We start from the raw sequence: 18,082 nt of genomic DNA, 5'->3' as shown, positions 1-18,082 counted from the left end.
AATTCAGACTACATAAAATTTTTTTAAAACTCATGACAAAACCATCATAAGCAAAAGACAGATGACAAACTGGAAAGAAAATATTTGCAACTCATTACTGTCAAAGGGTTCATATCCCTAACTATAATAAACAACATATCAATGATATAGTAGAAAAATGGATAGGAACAAAATAATATGGGAAACAAAAGGAAATACAAATGGCTCTTAAACATATTAAAAGGTGGTCAACCTTAGGCATAATAAAAGTTTACATACTGAGCAGTCGGGTGTGTGGTGTGCACCTATAAGCCAGGCTACTCGGGAGGTTAAGGCTGGAGGATCACTTGAGCCCATGAGTTTGAGGCTACGGTGAACTATGATCATACCACTGCACTCCGGCCTGGGTGATAACGTGGAACCCCGTCTCTTTTTTAAGAAAAAAAAAAAGGAAAAGAATGTACATATTGATATATATTTTCATCTATCAGAATGGCCAGAATCCAACATTTTAATAACATCTACATTGGTAATGTTGCAGGTTAGCAAGCACTATCATAAATTTTAGATGGTATGTGAATTGATGACTACCCCTATGAAGGACAATATGCCAATATCTTTCAAAATTATAAATGCACATAGTCTTTGCCCCCAAAATTCTTATCTTTGGGAATTTATTGTACAGGTACAATATTTATATAAATGTGAAATGACATATGTACAAGGTCTGGAAACAACCCAGCTGCCCATTAATAGAGGACGGGTTAATTCAACACTGGCACATTCACATAACAGAATACCAAGTATCTATTTAAAAAAATGAGAAAACTATCTAGTCATATGTGAAGACTGCCAAGAAATACTAGGTGAAAAAAATGAAATTGTATGTATATGATGTCAATTTGAATAAAAATGAGAGAAAAAAATAAGACTTTCCATTTGTATATGTTTGTACCTGTCTACAACAGTGTGAATGGAAACCTAAAAAACCAAGAGCACAGGCTATTCATGGTGGGAGATGAGTGTGCAGTGGAGGAAGCTGGGCCAAGGACAAAGGAACACATTCACTGAATAACTTTTTATATTGTTTGTTTCTTTTAACCATGTGAATGTATTACCTGTTCAAAAAATTAAATAAAATAATCATATTTTGTAAGCTTTATGATTCAATACAAATCAAACAGTGCTTTTAATCGTTCCCACTTTGTAGCTGAATGGAAATAGGCCAACTTACAAAACGTCACAAAGGTTCTAGAATCAGTCTTTCTCGTCTCAAATTCTTGCTCCACGATCTAGAATTTGTGACTATGGACGGGTTACTTAGCCTTTTTTATCCTCAGTCTTCTTACTTATAAAACAGAGAAGTAATTGTACCTACCTACTAGTGCTATTGTGAAGATTAACGCTGTATTCATTTAAAGCCAAACTATGCATGTAAAAGCCCTTAATACAGTGCCAACCAATGCTTGCCATTATGATAAGAAACAACCTCAGACTACTTATAAATACACTTTCTCCCTTCTCCACAGGTTACAATCAAATCCTCATGCCATAAAAAGAAACACTTAAAATGGGGGGGAAAAACAAGACAGAAAAGATTGCAGAAACATGTACTTTAATTCACATTTTCTAGATTCTGGTAGGTACAATAGTAAATTATTTGGAATTCTGTTCAAAATCAAAGCTGCACCTATAGATATCACTTAAAGTACAGTACACATAGATTTTTGTGTGTGTGTGTTTTTACCAAATAATTTCCATGATACCATGCACCTAATCTGTGTATTTTGGTGAGTAGCTATGGTTTCTGCAGGTACCTCAGTTTGCAAACTACTGAGAGGTTTACTGTGAACTGTTCCCAAATTTTCAACTGAAGGCAATGCTGATGAAGATCAAAATAGTTGTCCTTTCTTATATACAGTGGCACATAGGCAAAGTTGAAAAACATGGCAGAGTTTCATATACATAACAGATTACAAATATTGAATAATTCACAATGTTAAAAATGTCAAAATAAAATGTTTTGACTTATCAAATTTCAAAACTGTGGAGTCATTCTGTCTGATCCTCCTCATAATCTAAGAATCAAAACAAACATTCAAAGTTTACCAATTTTAATATATAGTTTGTCTAACTTAAATAGATGCCACTTAAGTAAAAAATAAACTTATGCCATTGAAGGAAGGAATATTTTCCTTTTCATTTTCATTACTTCATCAGCGGGTACAATCATTTCTGTCAGTTATATTATCAAGTGCTGGGTTTTTTAATTAGGTGATGAGATAAAGACAAAATGCCAGAGCACCAGCAAAGCATTTTTACAATGCAAACAGTACTCTAGTATAATATCACTTCACAACAAAAGATGTGAATTGGAAAAACAGTTTATATCACAAGAACCATAAAATGTCACCAGGCTCACACAATCATTTAAGAAATAAAAACACATACACAAAAATGTAGGCTGCCCCTACAATCTAATTTATGATAAAATAAAGTTAATCAAGATGAATTTCAGCCTAAGAATACTTCATTTATTTTCTTAGTTGTGAAAAAATTAGTTAAGAACCTTAAAAAGAACTTTTTACTCTAACTAGATCTTTTAATTTCCTAGAACATACTCTAATATACTAGTTTTCCTAAGCTTGAAACAAATCACAGTACAGAAAAAACAATAAATGGACATGAGCAAGAATTTTCTCTAGTAAACAGTTTAAATAATAGCCTTTATCTTTAACTGAGGGAACGGTGAAATAACACTATCAAAAAGTTCTTTACATTTAGAGTAGTAAACAAAGTGCAAATTTTTCACATCTTAAACTCTGAATGAATACTAAGAATAATTCTTACTAATTTACTAGTTAAATTAATTGGATAGTCACTTTTTAGACAGTTTGCCTTAAGGCCCCCCTCCCCCACCATACAATACTTGCAACCCTCAAGAAAAAGTAGAGGAGGCTCCAATCAAGTCAGCCTTTTAAACAACTTAACAAAAAATACCACCACCATCAACAACAAAACCCCAAGTTTATAAAGGTTTGAAATTAGGTGAGAAAATAAATAACTCTGAGACCTTAATACCCCCACCACATCCCACCAAGAGATGGCTAAGTATTTTTAAGAGGGGTGAGCCAAGCCAACTAAATACAATTTTTTAGATGTCACCAAATCATCAATGAACACATTTCAGACTTTGACAGGATAAAATATGGATTTAAGAGCACTTATTATTTAATTCAGAAAAGACTAAAGAGTCTAAGGAAAAACTCTAGATCTTGTACCTGCATTACTTCTACACAGATGCAATCTTCCAAATTTATCTGCTGACATTTAAAAAAAATCAAGATTTTAAATATTGTTTAAAGATTTTAAATCTCAGATTTAGAAAATGACAGTTTAGGACTGTTGGTATGAATCACAGAAAGTCCTCTGTTGGTATGAATCACAGAAAGTACCATTTATATATAGTGAAAAGAAAAGGTGAGGGGAGAGGAAGCTTAAAGGAGGGTTGACCTAATCTACCTTTTTATATATCCTGTCAGGGAAAAGCACACTGGGTTCGAGGACTGCATAGGTTGTATTCTAAAATAAATCCTCTAAAAATGCTTACTTTAAGTGAAAATAGCAAATTTTGTGTATGTAATATTTTCAATTGGCATTATAAATTCATATAATCCCATTTAAATTTTATCAAGAAGTAATCTGTTAAATATTTCTGCAGTGTTTTCTTTCTAAAAGTAACTGACAATTTCCAAAATGTCTTTGTCCCTAAAATTTCTAGGGGCAGAGAAAAGCAAAATCAAAAGGAGTTCTAAGTAAAAGAACACTCTTGGGCCAGCCCATTACACATACATGAAATCTGGCTGGGTAGCATAGGGGAGAGGTCTTGTTCACCTTTACCAAAGCAGGTCCTTTAGACTGGAAACAGCAACAATAACAGCAACTAAAAACTGCAAATAAAAACCAATGAAACTGAAGTCCTGGGGAATCTTCAGGAATTTCTATAACTATGCACTGAAAGGGCCATTCATCATGGTGACAGTTCCAGATTCTAGAAATATTATAATATTTCTTTATATTATAGAAAGTGACACATACACAGAGTGAGGCAAGGGTAAAAACACATTAAAAAGCATTGATAAATTTTTCTCACTGACACCAGCCCCAAGCAACATTTGTTCCCTAGTTCTCCTTTTCCATAACAGACGGAACAGTGTTATTAGAATGCAGACATAGCCATTTAAAGTTTGACAACTGGAAATAAAGGATAACAGAATAAAAACAAAACCAATTCTAAAAAAAATAGAATTTTCAGCACATGAAAACACATGAAATTAAACACAAAATTAGTATAACTTACATGTTTTAAAAGTATTTACTTCATTTATAAATATCTCTAGTTGATAATAATCTGTTAAGAATCATAAATATTCAAGTGAGCATTTAAATTTTCTATTTAAGGGTTCAGAATTCTTGAAGTCAGATTAGTCTCTTTCTGATGAATGTCCACAATTAAAAGGCTTTCCACAGTCACTTTATGTCTCTAGTTAGACACATAAAAGCCTTTATTACCTACTGTGTTGTAATAAGACTTTAAAATTCTGTAAGTCTCTTATACTTGTAGAAAGCCTATGGAAGAAAGAAAAAGCATATTAGTAAGGCTAACATGATGCATAGTATTTCAAATTATTGATATTGTTACATAAGCTATAATTTGAAAGCAAAATCTAAAATAAAAAACATCAAACATTGAAGCTTCCATGTTTACATTAGTATTCTCATTAAGACTGGTTTAGAAGGGGCAAAGGAAGCCTGTTACTTCATACTATCTAGAGACATTAGATTAATAATGGGAACAGTGATATGAATAATTCTTAATAAAGAATCTCAAATCATTTACAATTGGTCTAATAAATTTATTTTGCACATTCCTCTTCAAATGATTGCTCTTTACTCAATGTTCCCCAAACACACTAATTTGTCTTATGTTGTTAGCTCCCTAAGGGTAAAGACTCTACTTCGTCTCCTGCTGAGTCTCTCTCCTGTGCCCCATACCCATTGATGCTTACAGTATTCAATAAATGATTACTGACTGATTAAATGAAGTGCTTCTCAGCCCAGGCCAAAAAGTGAAACTCTGGGATGGGAAATATAAAAAAGTAATTCTAAAAGCTCAAGTATCCCTATGTACAATTCAGGGGTGATAGAAGAAAAATCTTTAACTATTTGATAGAAGAAAAGTTATTCCTTGATCACTTAGGAGGACAGGCAATGTTCTAAGCCCATCACATATATGATCTCATTATCAGGCAACAAAGTAGGAAAGCAGTGATTTGCCTGAGTTCATACCACTACTAAAGAGCAGGCCAGGATTCCAGAACTTTAGGACCCCTGATTCTGAGTCCATTACTCTAGGGAACAATAAAAGGTCATAAGCTCTAGATATAGAACTAAAACAAGAAAGGCTGCATTTGTGAATATTTTTTATGAGACTGAAGGAAATTTTCAATTGTTTTGAAATTCTCAATTGTTTTCAACTTTCTCAATTTAATTTGGACTTAAGAGATGCTTAAGTTATTTACAATATTTTTCACTTCAATTTATTTAAATTTCATTCAGTATCTCCTATGTTATCTTTCTACAGGCCTCAGAAGTGGATGGACTGAATTTTTTATGAAATACCAATTAATGGATAGTCTATATCTATCCTGTGTCTGAAATCTCAACCTACATAGTCATCTTTAAATACAGGGAAGCAACAGGTGAAATCCTTGCTATTAAGATGGGAAATGGCCAGGTACAGTGGCTCATGCCTGTAATCCCAGCACTTTGGGAGGCCAAGACAGGAGAATCACTTGAAGCCAGGTGTTTGAAACCAGACTGAACAACAAAGTGAGACCCCCATCTATACAGATTTTTTTTTTTTTTAATTAGCCAGGCAAAATAGCATGTGTCTGTAGTCCCGGCTACTTGGGAAGCTCAAGTGGAAGGAACGCCTGACTCCAGGATTTGGACGCTGCAGTGAGCCATGATCGCGCCACTGCATTCCAGTCTGGATGACAGAGCAAGACCTTCATCTCTTTAAAAAAAAAAAAAAAAAAAAAAAAAAGCGGGGGGACATATAATAAATCTGTTTTTAATTTAACTACTTCTTTTTAACTTAAAACACATGTTAAGAAAAACAAGAAATAATCTCTGTATTACTTAGTCCCCTATTTTTTTTTTTTTAATTCTTCCTCTAGTTGACTTTTTTCTCTTTTTCCCCAAGGAAGCATAGTATTATTTTCTGTGATTCTTTTCCTTCTGTTCTGTATTCCTCAGTTGGCATTACATGTATCTCTGCTGGCAAATTCAAATTATTTTTTAAACCACTGGTGATATAAACAAGCAAGCAAATTATATGTCTGTATACAGAAGTAAATCATGTAGAAATGAGTGAAAGAAAAATGACCTCTGAGCTTCAAAATAAAGAGCATACTGCAGGAAAAAGGTGAAAAAAGAAAAAAATAGTAATGAAAATTTAAGAAAAATAAGGAGCAGATGAAGGTTTTAATTTTCTTTTATCACCTTCTCAATCACGCATTCCTTACTCCTGCTATTGTAGTTGAACAAGTTATAGCCAAATAAAAAGAGTATTAGAAGAATATCTTCCTCACAAAATTAAGGTAGCAAACTGAAAAACACTGGCAATTGGAAACTTAGTTTTTCCTATGACCTGTAGAGAAACTGACTTGTCAGCATTAAGGCCTCTCTAAGTTAGTACAGATACAATATAAAATATTTTTTTGTCAACAAAACAAACCCTACTTTTAGCAGAGAAGATTATCTTTGCAGTTTGTTGAAACCCAATGGCAAATCAAAAATCTCCAACATATAATGGTTCTTACCTTCCAAAAGCATTTAAAAGAGCAACTATTTCCTGTCGGGTGAGTTGGAAGCCTTTAGATGGACTATTCTCTGGAAGCTTTTGGATTTCTTTTTCAGAGAATAATATCTTCAGGGCAGTTCCTAAACCCTGAGTCTAAAGAAAATACCAATAAACTCATAATTAACTTTAAATAATAATAACTAGTATAAAAGCTTAAAGGAATATAGCCACTGTTATGACAGTTAGGAAATTCATATGAACTGAGCTTTTCACAAAAATGTTACTATAGTTTCTACTTTCTCACAGGTTATGCATATGATAAACATATCTGAGCTGTTAAGGAAACCTGAATAGTCTAACACTTACTGAATACATATCATACTATTCCAAATTATTAAAAAGCCTTTTTTAACCTTGAAAATATCATATTAGGATTACAATGTTCAATTTGTAACTATAAAGGAGTTTTTACAGCTTTTAGCAATTCAAAACTCAGAGATTATTAATGATACCTATACTTAATAATTTCTCAATTAATAGCACTATAGAAAAAGATATATTTGATTTCAAGTGTAGCCTCCATTGTAATAATTCTCTCTTAATTTTCTATAAATTATCATCTTTGTTAGAAAGAGATAAAATATTCAACAATCCTTTTGACACTGGCTTACACAGAGTGATGGACCTGTCTTGCAGAGCTTTCCTATTTTGACTAAGTGACCTTCTTTTCCTCATTTAAACAAATTCAATGACCAAGACTTGGTACTTCAATCTTTTCATGTAATTACATTTTACCTTTCTATATACATGTGTAAAATACGAATATACTCAGTTCGTAATGACCACCAACTTCACAAATGAATCTGGTATTGTACCAATAGAAACATAGACACAATAAAACTAAAATCACTAAAGAATAATATGAGAAACATCCTTTCACATACATGTAACACATATACTTTAATAATATTAATTTTTTCATCAACAGAAAAAACACCTTGGATCTGCCTATTTCTAAATTCTAATTCAATGAACAATGACGACATTTTAATAAAAAGCTTGCACTCAGTGGAAAAAATAAAGGTTAGTAATGGCTTCAAAAGAGAAGACAACACACGTACCTGTAATTTTCCCCATAATCTGCATTTGTCACATCCAACACAGTCCATTATACGGGAGATATTCTTGAAATGTAATCGGAATTCCTCCTAGCAAGCAGAAAATATTTTCAGTCTAATTAGACTTTTAAAATTGAACTGCATTTGGCTAAACGATAAGTAAGTTTTGATGCTTATTAATAAATCAGTTGTGTTTTCCGTTTGTTTGAGAAGGAGTTTTGCTTTGTCACCCAGGCTGGAGTGCAGTGGCGCAATCTCAGCTCACTGCAACCTCCACCTCCCAGGTTCAAGGGATTCTCCTGCCTCAGCCTCCCAAGTAGCTTAGATTACCGGCGCATGCCACCATGCCCAGCTAATTTTTGTATTTTTAGTAGAGACGGGGTTTCGCCATGTTGGCCAGGCTGGTCTTGAACTCCTGACCTCAAATGATTCGCCCACCTCGACCTCCCAAAGTGCTGGGATTATGGTGTGAGCCACCGTACCCAACCTGAGTTGTGTTTTTCAACAGTAAAGAAAAATATTTGAACTTGTATACTATAACATAGTACCTAAAATACTGACATTAATGGAAATTAATAAAATTCATTCTGCATATTAATTCAATAAACTTTCCACTGAGGAGCTACTTTATGCAAAGCACCAAAATATGCACTATGGGAGACACAAAAGTAAATAATACATAGTCTTTACTTTTAAGGAACTTAATTGCTGCTTCCGTTTGTTATCTACATACAACCAACAATAAATATGTCTAGTTTATGTTTCACTTATTTTTGATCCTTTGCTTTGTGTAAGCCTGTATCAGAAAGCTAGTCCTAGAACAATGACCAATTTTTGTATCGCTCCTTAGTACCATACTATATTTGTCATGGTTGCTCAATCAATATGAAAGATAACAGGCCTGGGTGGCACATATGGTCCCACAGTCCTCTACGTTTGCTAATGCAGTTTTTATGGAGATGCTTACTGGATACCTCTATTTTGCTGTAATAGTTTCCTACACTGGTCAGGCACGGTGGCTCACGCCTGTAATCCCAGCACTTTGGGAGACCGAGGTGGGTGGATCACTTGAGGTCATAAGTTCGAGACCAGCCTAAACAACATAGTGAAACCTCATGTCTACTAAAAATACAAAATCAGCCAGGTGTGGTGGTGCATGCCTGTAATCCCAGCTACTTGGGAGGCTGAGGAAGAATAATAGCTTGAACCCGGGAGGTGGAGGTTGCAGTGAGCCGAGATCGCACCACTGCACTCCAGCCTGCACAACTAGAGTGAAACTCCGTCTCACCAAAAAAAAAAAAAAGAAGTTTCCTACACTGGGGAAATTCTTCTGCCTGTAAGCACTTGTGTGCAATATGCCTTTAAGGTTGGTCTCACTTTATCTGCGGATAAGATTGGTTAAGAGAAAATTTCCTCATTTGTTTCACATGGCAACTGTAGAAAATAAAAATCATTTTATTGCATTGAGGGAAATATTTTATTGCGTGAAGCTGGAGGCAAGTAGCCTGTAAACTCTGGCTACCACGAGCCCTGACCAGCTGCCAAAGGGTTGAAAGGAATCAATACCTTGGCAAAGAAAGACAATATAAACAACACAAAAACTCCTGTGCTGGTCATATTCTCATGTCATGCAAGTTTTTTGCAGCAGATGGAAAATGGACATAGGTTCTCCTTCATACATCCTTGACAAACAGCAAACAAAATCCCAGCATCGTGTAGTTAAAAGCTTGTTGTGAGACCCTTAGGCTTTGCTTAGTCTCACTTTCATCTACAAAAACATACATAATTATAGTTGCCCTATTATACAAGATCATTCTGAAGATTAAAAGTAGAACGTATAGGTCAATACTTAGAAAACAGGAAGCATTATAAAAATGAATTAACATATAAAATACCAAAATGGCAATATACCTCTAAAACAACTGTAAAATAAAACAACCTTCCAACACTAAAATATAGTTGTGACTAAATTACTTATTTCAGAAATACCAAGAAAGTCTCACCAAAGGAGAATCACCCAAGTATTGATTTATTGGTTCCTATAGTACATCCACATCTAAAACATCTTGGGGTCAAATGTGTTTTAGAATTCAGAAGTTTTTAAATTTGAGAAATACAGTACATGTACTATATATTATGAAACATCTCACCAGAGTGTGAGGAGACACCCTGCAGTCAAATCCATTAATGTTTCTGTAGCAAAATATAAAAAACTCATACCAAGCAGAATTTGAAAACAACCCCACAAAACTGTGAATATCTGCTATATTCTTAGATCAGTTTAGGTCAGGTTTTGCTAAAAAATTACCTTGCACTAAACGTGAGAAAATGTTTCAGTTTTTGAAACTACCCAGATTTCAGAAGTGCATATAAAAGACTGTGAAGCTGTACTCAAAGATTATTTGTGGCCAGGTGTGGTGGTTTGTGCCTGTAATACTAGGTACTTGGGAGGCTGAGGTGGGAAGACAGCTCGAGGCCAGGAGTTTGAGACCAGCCTGGGCAACATAGTGAGACCCCATCTCAAAAAATAAATTTAAAAGTAAAAAAAAAAAATTGCCAATTTCAAATACTTTTATGAACATTTTAAGGGTACAATTTGTTTCTTAATGTACTTCAAGCAAATGAAAATAAAGAACACCTAACATGAAGTTTGGTAATGTTCTGAAAACATATTCTCCTTCTGATATCACAGGTTAATAGGTAATTTTTACCTTTTAAGTTAGTCCAAAGGGATACAAACATATGTTTCAAAAACTGTAACATTCCATAAAATAAACTTTAGAAAAATATATTATTTATTGTCCTCAAAGTGGCTAAAAGCTCATATTTTGAAAGCTGCATCAAAACAACAATATACACTGATTTTAAACTAAGAAAACTTTCCCTCAACTAGTATCTTTTAAAAAGACATTTATAAAGGTGTTATAGGACATACTAAATGACCAACGATTCACTAAGCAGTTGGTCAATGGAACTGAGAAATATGGAGAGGCTTTTTGTACCATTTGTAGTAAAATCCAATCAGACCAACTTTGACAAGCTGGAAAACGGGGAAAGAAAACAGTTTAGATGCACAGCATTACAATATAACCAGCAAACTGCTCCTAACCCCGTGTCCCAATCAAGAACTTTTTACCTTTAGTGACTTGGCCCCTTTTTTGTCACCTGCAAACATGGATTTCTCATCAAAGTGCATGGGAAAGGACCTGATAAAATGATAGTACTGGAATAAGTTACACACGAAAAATCCACGTACTCTGTATCACAAATCTGATAACATTTTCTATCCTTACAGATATTTAAAATTCATTATTTACTACGATGTAAGGTTTGGTAATGTAGAAAAGTGACAAACAGTTCACACATAAACTATTTCATAAAAGACTAAAGCAAGACACAGATGGCTGTTAAATTTAGTAAGACTGTAATGTTTTAAATAAATGACATAGGTAATCTAAAAAATTAACTGAAAACAATCTATGTAAAAAATAGGCAATATTCTCTTAATATTCTTTAAAAACTTAATACATAATTTACTTTAAACACTTTTTAATCTTTCTCCTCCAGGCTTATTTTAAAAACCAGTTAACTCAAGTTTTCTTGACCAAGTGTTTTGTTTAAAAGGTTACATTCTAGAAGATAAGGCTAATGTTTCCTTACATATCCATCCCAATGCAAACACACGTATATTATCATCTAAATTTAAATATAGTGACTAGAGGCCAGCCTGTCCAACATGGTGAAACCCTATCTCTACTAAAAATACAAAAATTAGCTGGGTGTGATGGCACACACCTGTAATCTCAGTTACTTAGGAGGCTGAGGCACAAGAATTGCTTGAACCTGGGAGGCAGAGGCTGCAGTGAGCCAAGATCGTGCCATTGCACTCCAGCCTGGGCAACAGAGCAAGCCTCTGTCTCAAACATAAGTAAGTAAATAAAGTGACTAGAAGAATACAAAATTGGTAGAAAGACCATTAAAGTAGCACTAAATTTTGATACTACATAAAATTTAGTGATATTTTAAAGCACTATTCTCAAGTGTGAAAATTTCTGCAAAAGAAAGCCTTATTGATGCTTTTTCATCAACATTTTCAGAAATATTTTTAAATTCTGTTGTTCTATTGATCACTTTCCTTTTCTGTTCTACATCTCCCCTCGCTTAACTTTTAGGAGTCAGTTTTTGTGTACTTTAAGTGCTACCTCATTTGAATACAGAGAGGAGAATTTCAAATCATGGATAGTCAATTCTTACTTTGTATCTTGAAAGATATTCAGTAGAAGAGTTTTTGTGTCAGCATCTTCTTCTGCATTTCCAGTGTAAAGATCGACAATTGAGCGCTCAAAATATGGAGCCACCTTTGACAAAGCTCGAAGCTCAATCAAGTATAAAAAGTAAAGATTCTTGAGCCTTCTCGGACCTTCTCCCTTGGTTTCCACAGGGTCAAAGCGGCGTTTGAATTCTTTAATATTAGGTCCCCAACTGGGCTTACCCCAGGTTTCTAAAGAGAAAGAGAAATACATTACATTGTTTTAGTAAATAAGATTTTTTTCTGCTCTAAAGAATATGTATTCCCTCCAATAATTTTTACACTAATAGAAGGCAAAATCTCCACTTAAAAATATGATTACCTTCCAAAAGATAATTTGCGCATAGATGTAAATTGATGCTAGCATGAAGTCCCGATATAAGCTTATAGAAGACTCTTTTCTCCAGACACAAACCTATTCAGAAAAATATTGAAAAAGAAATTACACCTATTTAGATACCAGAAATATTGACTCAAGGAGGTTCAGTATGTAGGCTTATTTTTGATTGAAGAACATTAAAATATATCAAGGAATAATATAAAACTGATTAGATCAATATTCTCTCACTAGAAGGCAAAATAAGATTTTGGCTTCAGAATGGAGTTAACTGAATATGATGAGAACTTAATGCTGAAAAAAGCAGAAAAGTTTGAGCAACTAGGGGTCAAAACACTATGGATAAAGTTGGCAAGTTCCCATGTTACTCAGACAGCAACAGCACAGGTTTTCTTGTGGTTTAGGCTAAGAACTTACTAAAGTAAATGTAATTATAAAGTCACTGCCGGATTTTTTTCCCCTTCCTCATATGTGTTATTTGCTAGCAGAGAAATAAGGGTTTTATTAACCTTCTGCCCTGGAATTGTCTAATTTTTTAACCATACATTCTACTTGTAAGGAGCTGAAACTTGGAAAACAGAAAGCCAGGAATTTCAACTAATTAAAAAAAGAACATGTTGACTATTTACTACTTCAGTGGAATCATATCAGTGGAGTACAGGAATATAACAGAGCGTTATTTGATGTAGCCTTCTTAAGCCACAGGGGCTTTTTTGCTGAGAACTTAAGAGGTCAAGACAGCCCATCATCCTATCCTAACCCCTGCCCCCATTTTAAAAGATTTTTCTCTGATAATAGGAGTAATACACATTGTGAATGTATTTAATGCCACTAAACAGTAAACTTAAAAATGATTAAGATGGTAAATTCTTAAATAAATAAAAATGCAGAAAATTTTAAGAAGTCACTGGATACAGGGCCATGAGCTTTTCCCTCCTTCATCCAACAGGTTTTTAACACTTTCCCCATGCAGGAAAATGGGCTTTAATAGTGGAAAGTAAAATAGTCTCATTTATATGATGGGGGAATTTTTTTTTTAATGTAAGAGTATGTGGTTTTCTTTGTGTCTATTAAGATTTTTCAGCAATTCAATCTCTCTTTCTGTCCTATCACAGATGATTCTGAAGCCCGTGGCCTCTAACTGGAAAAAATAATTCTTTTGAGATCTTGTTCCCTAATTGGGAATTCTTGCTAGAATATTCAAATTGTCATGGATGGGGACCAAAATAAATTAAATTTTATTTTGTAGCTTCCTCCCTAAAAGTATATGACAATTTTGAATGTTTACGATAACAATGGATACAAACAATATGAATATATTTAATACAACATTAAGTACTAACTTCTCTTCTACTAAAACTTTTCATCAAATCTACTATCAAGTAACAAAATATCAGATTTGAAGTTCACTTTATTTTCTTCCCAACCTCTCTCTAAGCTGTGCTTATGTCCAGTAAAATGGATAAAGACAAGAGAAGGGACAGTAAGCAAAGCAAAACTCCTGAAAATCCATATGCCTACAAACCAGGACCTGGAAAACTGGAAAGCAGTTATAATTTGCAAAGCCCAAAAAGCCCCTACCACTGCAATGAGGTAGGGGATAAAGTGAGGGGAGAGGAATAGAAATGTATTTCCACAAACTGTGAAAAACAGGTAACTTTAACCAAATTAATAATAAAATATGCACCAACTAAGTGCACCCAGACACACAACACACTTAGCAGGAAATTGCTGGAGAGCTTCTCCTGGCCTACATACAGGCTATGCCAGGCTGGATGGCATCTTTAATTACTGAGGTCCAGGCAAAGCCTTCTCAATCTCACTCTGAAGTGACATCTGCAAAAGCTGACTTACCAAGGCAGAATCCACCAACTTCTAACAACATAGAGCAATTCAATTACACAATTTAGAAAATGGTTCTCTTCTTCCTCTTTTTAATTTCATTAAAATGCATTTTCAGCACTTGAACTTTCAGAAAGGGGTTGCATTTACTGTAACAGTAATATGTGGCATTTGGACATGGATTTGTGGTTTCCAAAGGGACCTTTACAGGAATCATCTACACTCACAGTGTAAGTAGGATTGCTATGGCTCCTCTCCATGCTCCAGATGAGGAAACTGAATCTCAGAAAAGGTTGAGTCAGCTGCCTATAGGGGAATGCTCTTTGGAACCATGTATCAATATTCAGATACTCACAACAGTAAGACTGGAAGAATGGTCGATATAGTATACATAGAATCCAATATTGTTTCTAAATTTCATTTGCATTACTAACACTCAGAGTCTCTGACTACCTTTTCTAGCCTAAATGCTACTTTCCACAATTTGTATCTTTAGAGTAGAGCTTATTAAACAAAGCTAAACATCTTCTACCTAAGCGATTTTCTCATATAACTCCTAACAGAATTTGCACATCAATAATGTTCACCTTAATAATGGCCAACACATGCACATAGTTCATTACAAACAAAGAAATAGGCCAGGTATGGTGGCTCACACCTGTTATCCCAGCACTTTGGGAGGCTGAGGTGGGCAGATCACTTGAGGCCTGGAGTTCAAGCCAGCCTGGCCAACATGGCGAAACCTCATCTCTACTAAAAATACAAAAATTAGCTGGGTGTGGTGGCGGGTGCCTGTAATCCCAGCTATTTGGGAGGCTGAGGCAGGAGAATCACTTGAACCTGGGAGGCAGAGGTTACAGTGAGCCGAGATGGCGCCACTGCACTCTAGCCTGGGCAACAGCGAGACTCTGACTCAAAAAAAAAAAAAAGAAATAATATTCATAAGATAACATGACCAACTGACATGCATAAAATAGAATTAGTTTTACTCTGTAGTATTCCTGTAAGGTTATGGCTATGAAATATCAATTTTCCTATGTCATTCTACTTGCTTATCTGTTAATAATATATTTTAATTTTTAATTTCATATACTAATGGCAATTTGGTAAGGTAAATTTTTTAAAGCATTATATATCCAGTTATTAACCTGAGTTATTAAAATCCTACAACATTTCACTTTTCCATTAATAGCATTTGATATTTTCAACACTGGAAGTACAAGAATGCAAAAGCATCTAATGTAGCAGGATCTATATTGCTTTATCTTTTCATTAGACAAGGTTAGACTATATTAACATGGCAAATATGTTTCGAACCTTTTGAATTCATATTTATCTTCCATTAATTTTATATATAAAAAGTACTTCCTTCCGAAAGGAATGTCTCCACTTTTAAAATATCTTGCATACTCGTTACTAGAGAAGTAGTTTGAATGAACATTACATACAGAACAGAAATAAGATTAGGGAACTAGTTATGAAAACCTGATGACAGTATTATGAAAACCTGATGACAGTATTTGGCCTGTGTATTTATATAAACCTGGTTTTTAGCTGACCACTATCTTCAAACTTTTCACATAATTTTATCCCCATATGTTAACCTAAAACACATTTTTTTTTCAAACTGTCAAAATTAGTTGACTAGGTAATAAAATCCTAGACCTTACAAAAATATGCTAAATAAATCAGTATTTTTTACAAAAAATCCAATAAATTTAGAACAGACTGTTTACCTTCTAGCCATGTGTAGAATGATTCTCCTGAGAGAGAGAGAAAAGTGGATTAAAACATTATATGGTCATTTATAAAGTAGAATAAATTAGGTTTATAAAATCTTTCTGCAGGGCATGGTGGCTCATGCCTGTAATCCTAGCACTTTGGGAGGCCGAGGTGGGCAGATCACTTGAGGCCAGGAGTTTAAGACCAGCCTGGCCAACATGGCGAAACCCCATCTCTACTAAAAATACAAAAAATTAGCCGGGTATGGAGGTGCAGGCCTGTAATCCCAGCTACTCGGGAGGATGAGGCAGGAGAATTGCTTGGACCCAGGAGGCTAAGGTTGCTGTGAGCTGAGATCATACCACTGCCATCCAGCCTGGGTGACAGAGTGAGACCCTGTCTCAAAAAAAAAAAAAAAAAAAAAAAAAAAAAATTATGACAGATTAAGTAATCTCTCTAAAATGTCTACTGCTTCAGGTAAAATAGAAAAATAGCCATATGGTTCCAGGAAATAAAGCCTACAAATAATTTAAGTAACTTTAAGAGAGTGTTTTTACAAATATTTTGACTCTTAACTTTTTTAAGAAAACATTTCAGTCAAAATATGAACTGGGCACAGTGGCTTGGACTTGTAGCCCCAGTTAACTCAGAAGGTTGAGGGGGAAGGATTGCTTGAGCCCAGGAGATCAGATCCAACCTGGGCAACATAGCAAGATCCTGCCTCTTTAAAAAAAAAAAAAAAGTATATAAATCTTATTCATTGAAGGTGTAAATATCTGAAAACATGGGGCAAACATTTTAACAATCTCAAATTTGCTTTTCATAACAACCATAGTGCTTTTTAAATATTCCAAAAAAATGAATTATAATTAACACAAACATCCAACTATTGATTATTCCATTTTTCCTAATCCAATAAAACTAAGAATATTTCCTCAATTTTCTAAGACTAATAAGTTTTAAGGGACAGCTAAAAAATCTCTTAATTTTCAATATAATTCTTCAGGAAAGTTAATAGAATACAGAAGGGCTTGACTAATCTGTGTACTAATGCTGAAGAACATTCCTGGGGTCGGGGAGATGCTGGTCAAGGGATACAAAATTTCAGTTAAAGAAATGCAGTAAGTTCGAGAGATTTATTGTAGAACATGGTGACTATAGTTAATTACAAAGTATTGTATTCTTGAAAATTGCTGTGATTTTAAGTGTTTTCGCCAAAAAAATGGTATGTGAGCTAATTAGCTCAATATACCCATTCCACAATGTATATATATTTCAAAACATGTTAAACACTTGGGGAAAAAAAAAAAAACCATTCCTGGCCCAGTAACCTTATTCTGAGTGGGGGACAGAGAAAGAAAAGAGAGCAGTCAATAAGAATCAAAATTGTTAATGCACTTCCTGCATTACCTATCCTTGATGTTATTTTTTTAAAATTGAGAACGACAGAAATTATAGAAAAACCGAACACTCAGATGAGCTGAGTAAGGAGTCTAGGGATAAATTAGACAGTGGGGAATTACTTTGCCTACTGAGAGTCTTCATACTTTGTACAACAATGAAAACATCTAACAAATTAATTCATTCAACATATAGTAAGGAACATTTATCATTATATCACTTGTGATTCAAAATACCTCAAGTGCCAACAGGAAAAGTCTAGTATCCAACGTACTAAAAATATGGCCTCTATCAATCTAATTTAAACTACCACTATATAGTCTTACCTACCACTACAAGGGTCTCTTTACTGTCTCCCCAAACATGCCTGACTTGTCTCAACTCCCAGCTGCATGCTGTTTCCTCCAACACGCACTATCCAATTCTACGGATCTAAATCTGTCCCATTATTCAAAATTCACCTCAAATGCTACCCCTCCTCCAGTAAGCTTTCCCACATTGCTCCC

The 18,082-nt window shown here is 34.3% G+C and overlaps 1 protein-coding gene across 2 annotated transcripts in view; it reads right to left on the bottom strand.

Annotated features, from left to right (window-relative positions):
- Positions 1 to 4,335: 4,335 nt before the first annotated feature.
- Positions 4,336 to 18,082, bottom strand: part of ERO1B (endoplasmic reticulum oxidoreductase 1 beta) — a 66,519-nt gene continuing 52,772 nt past the window's right edge. For both annotated transcript variants that reach the window (XM_024252286.3, XM_054561116.2), the window contains 7 exons: positions 16,190 to 16,216; positions 12,597 to 12,689; positions 12,220 to 12,466; positions 11,102 to 11,171; positions 7,969 to 8,055; positions 6,867 to 7,000; positions 4,336 to 4,608 (listed from right to left, as the gene is read on the bottom strand). In XM_024252286.3, the coding sequence (XP_024108054.1) occupies positions 4,548 to 4,608; positions 6,867 to 7,000; positions 7,969 to 8,055; positions 11,102 to 11,171; positions 12,220 to 12,466; positions 12,597 to 12,689; positions 16,190 to 16,216 (719 nt within the window). In that variant the 3' untranslated portion in view covers positions 4,336 to 4,547. The remainder of the gene's footprint in view (positions 4,609 to 6,866; positions 7,001 to 7,968; positions 8,056 to 11,101; positions 11,172 to 12,219; positions 12,467 to 12,596; positions 12,690 to 16,189; positions 16,217 to 18,082) is intronic.

Source organism: Pongo abelii, chromosome 1 (genome assembly GCF_028885655.2).
Source record: "Pongo abelii isolate AG06213 chromosome 1, NHGRI_mPonAbe1-v2.0_pri, whole genome shotgun sequence".
In the NCBI taxonomy this organism is placed as follows: domain Eukaryota; kingdom Metazoa; phylum Chordata; class Mammalia; order Primates; family Hominidae; genus Pongo; species Pongo abelii.
Note: the sequence above shows the minus strand (reverse complement) of the source record. Positions and strands in the feature narration are given on the sequence as shown.